The 1,089-nt window shown below is 45.7% G+C and overlaps 1 protein-coding gene across 1 annotated transcript in view; it reads left to right on the top strand.

The window, feature by feature from the left end:
- MELK (maternal embryonic leucine zipper kinase) overlaps positions 1-1,089 on the top strand; it is a 93,262-nt gene that overhangs the window by 41,363 nt on the left and 50,810 nt on the right. The window contains exon 10 of the mRNA XM_007947002.2: positions 1,030-1,089. This exon is cut by the window's right edge and continues 4 nt beyond it. Within this exon, the coding sequence (XP_007945193.2) occupies positions 1,030-1,089 (60 nt within the window). The remainder of the gene's footprint in view (positions 1-1,029) is intronic.

Here is a 1,089-nt window from a genome sequence, read left to right as displayed (position 1 = left end):
TGTGATTCCCAAGCCTGTCAGGTCTCAGGCTCTGCTGACTTCCAGTGGTAGGATGACGGGCAAAGGAGGGCTGCACTTGGGTCCCTTGGGTTCCACACCTGCTGAGAATTTTCCTTTCCGTCCCAGGTACACTGAATCAATCTACATTTAAACAAGATAAGAAACTTGAGTCTTATGTCTAGTCATCACCTGGGGATCTTGTTTAAGTGTAGGTTCTGATTCAGAGCATTGAGTAGAAAGGAAAGTTCTCAGCAGGAGGTTGAACCAGAGTGAACCGGTTCAAGACGGCAGGCAACAGGAGTTAGCAGCTGGCCATCAGAGTGAAGCTTCGCTTCCCGGGACTGCTGTGAAGAGAATTCGGGCATTGGGAAGGCATACTTTAAAGTCACCTTCCTTTGGATTCTCTTTCCATGTGATCTTCCAAGCTCCTTTCTCAGCTCCCTTATGCAGGTATCGGAATGCTTGGATAATTTACGCCCTTAAGCATAACTGAAGTTTGTGTAGAAAGAGTCACCCCCTTCCTTATGTTCCTCTTCTTTGTAAAATTGTGCTTGGCCGGTGCCTTGCAGCATACGTTGTGTGATGTTGTGCAGTAGCTGTGGCACCATCCTAAGGCTGTTTGAGTTGTGCTGCAGGTAAACAGAACCTCGGTCCTGAACGCCACGAGTCTGAGTCCGAGTCCATGCTACAGCCACTGATCTTAGATGCCTAGACAGCGCGCTCTGACAAAGATGCAGGCCGTTCAGGAGGCGAGGAGTGTAGAATCCCTGACTGCATAACAGAAATTTAGCAATTGACGAGATGACGTCAGGACTGTGAAGGGCTGGGGAAGAGTTTGTGTTCTTCATAGACTTGTCGTTCCGTTACCTGCTTGCATTGAAGAATGTGTGGGAAGTGTTGATTCTCACCCAAGGTCGACAAACTCATGTTGTTTTCACATATTAGTGTTTGATTCGATAGGTAATCATGCTGGTTTTTAAATTTCAAAACAAGGAGTATATTTGTGTTTTTGTTCATCTTTTCTTGTAGCTTATTCATCTTGATGAAGATTGTGTCACAGAACTTTCTGTACATCACAGAAACAACAGA

This window comes from Orycteropus afer, unplaced genomic scaffold, assembly GCF_000298275.1.
Source record: "Orycteropus afer afer isolate SDZICR_OR568_19922 unplaced genomic scaffold, OryAfe1.0 scaffold00174, whole genome shotgun sequence".
In the NCBI taxonomy this organism is placed as follows: domain Eukaryota; kingdom Metazoa; phylum Chordata; class Mammalia; order Tubulidentata; family Orycteropodidae; genus Orycteropus; species Orycteropus afer.
Note: the sequence above shows the minus strand (reverse complement) of the source record. Positions and strands in the feature narration are given on the sequence as shown.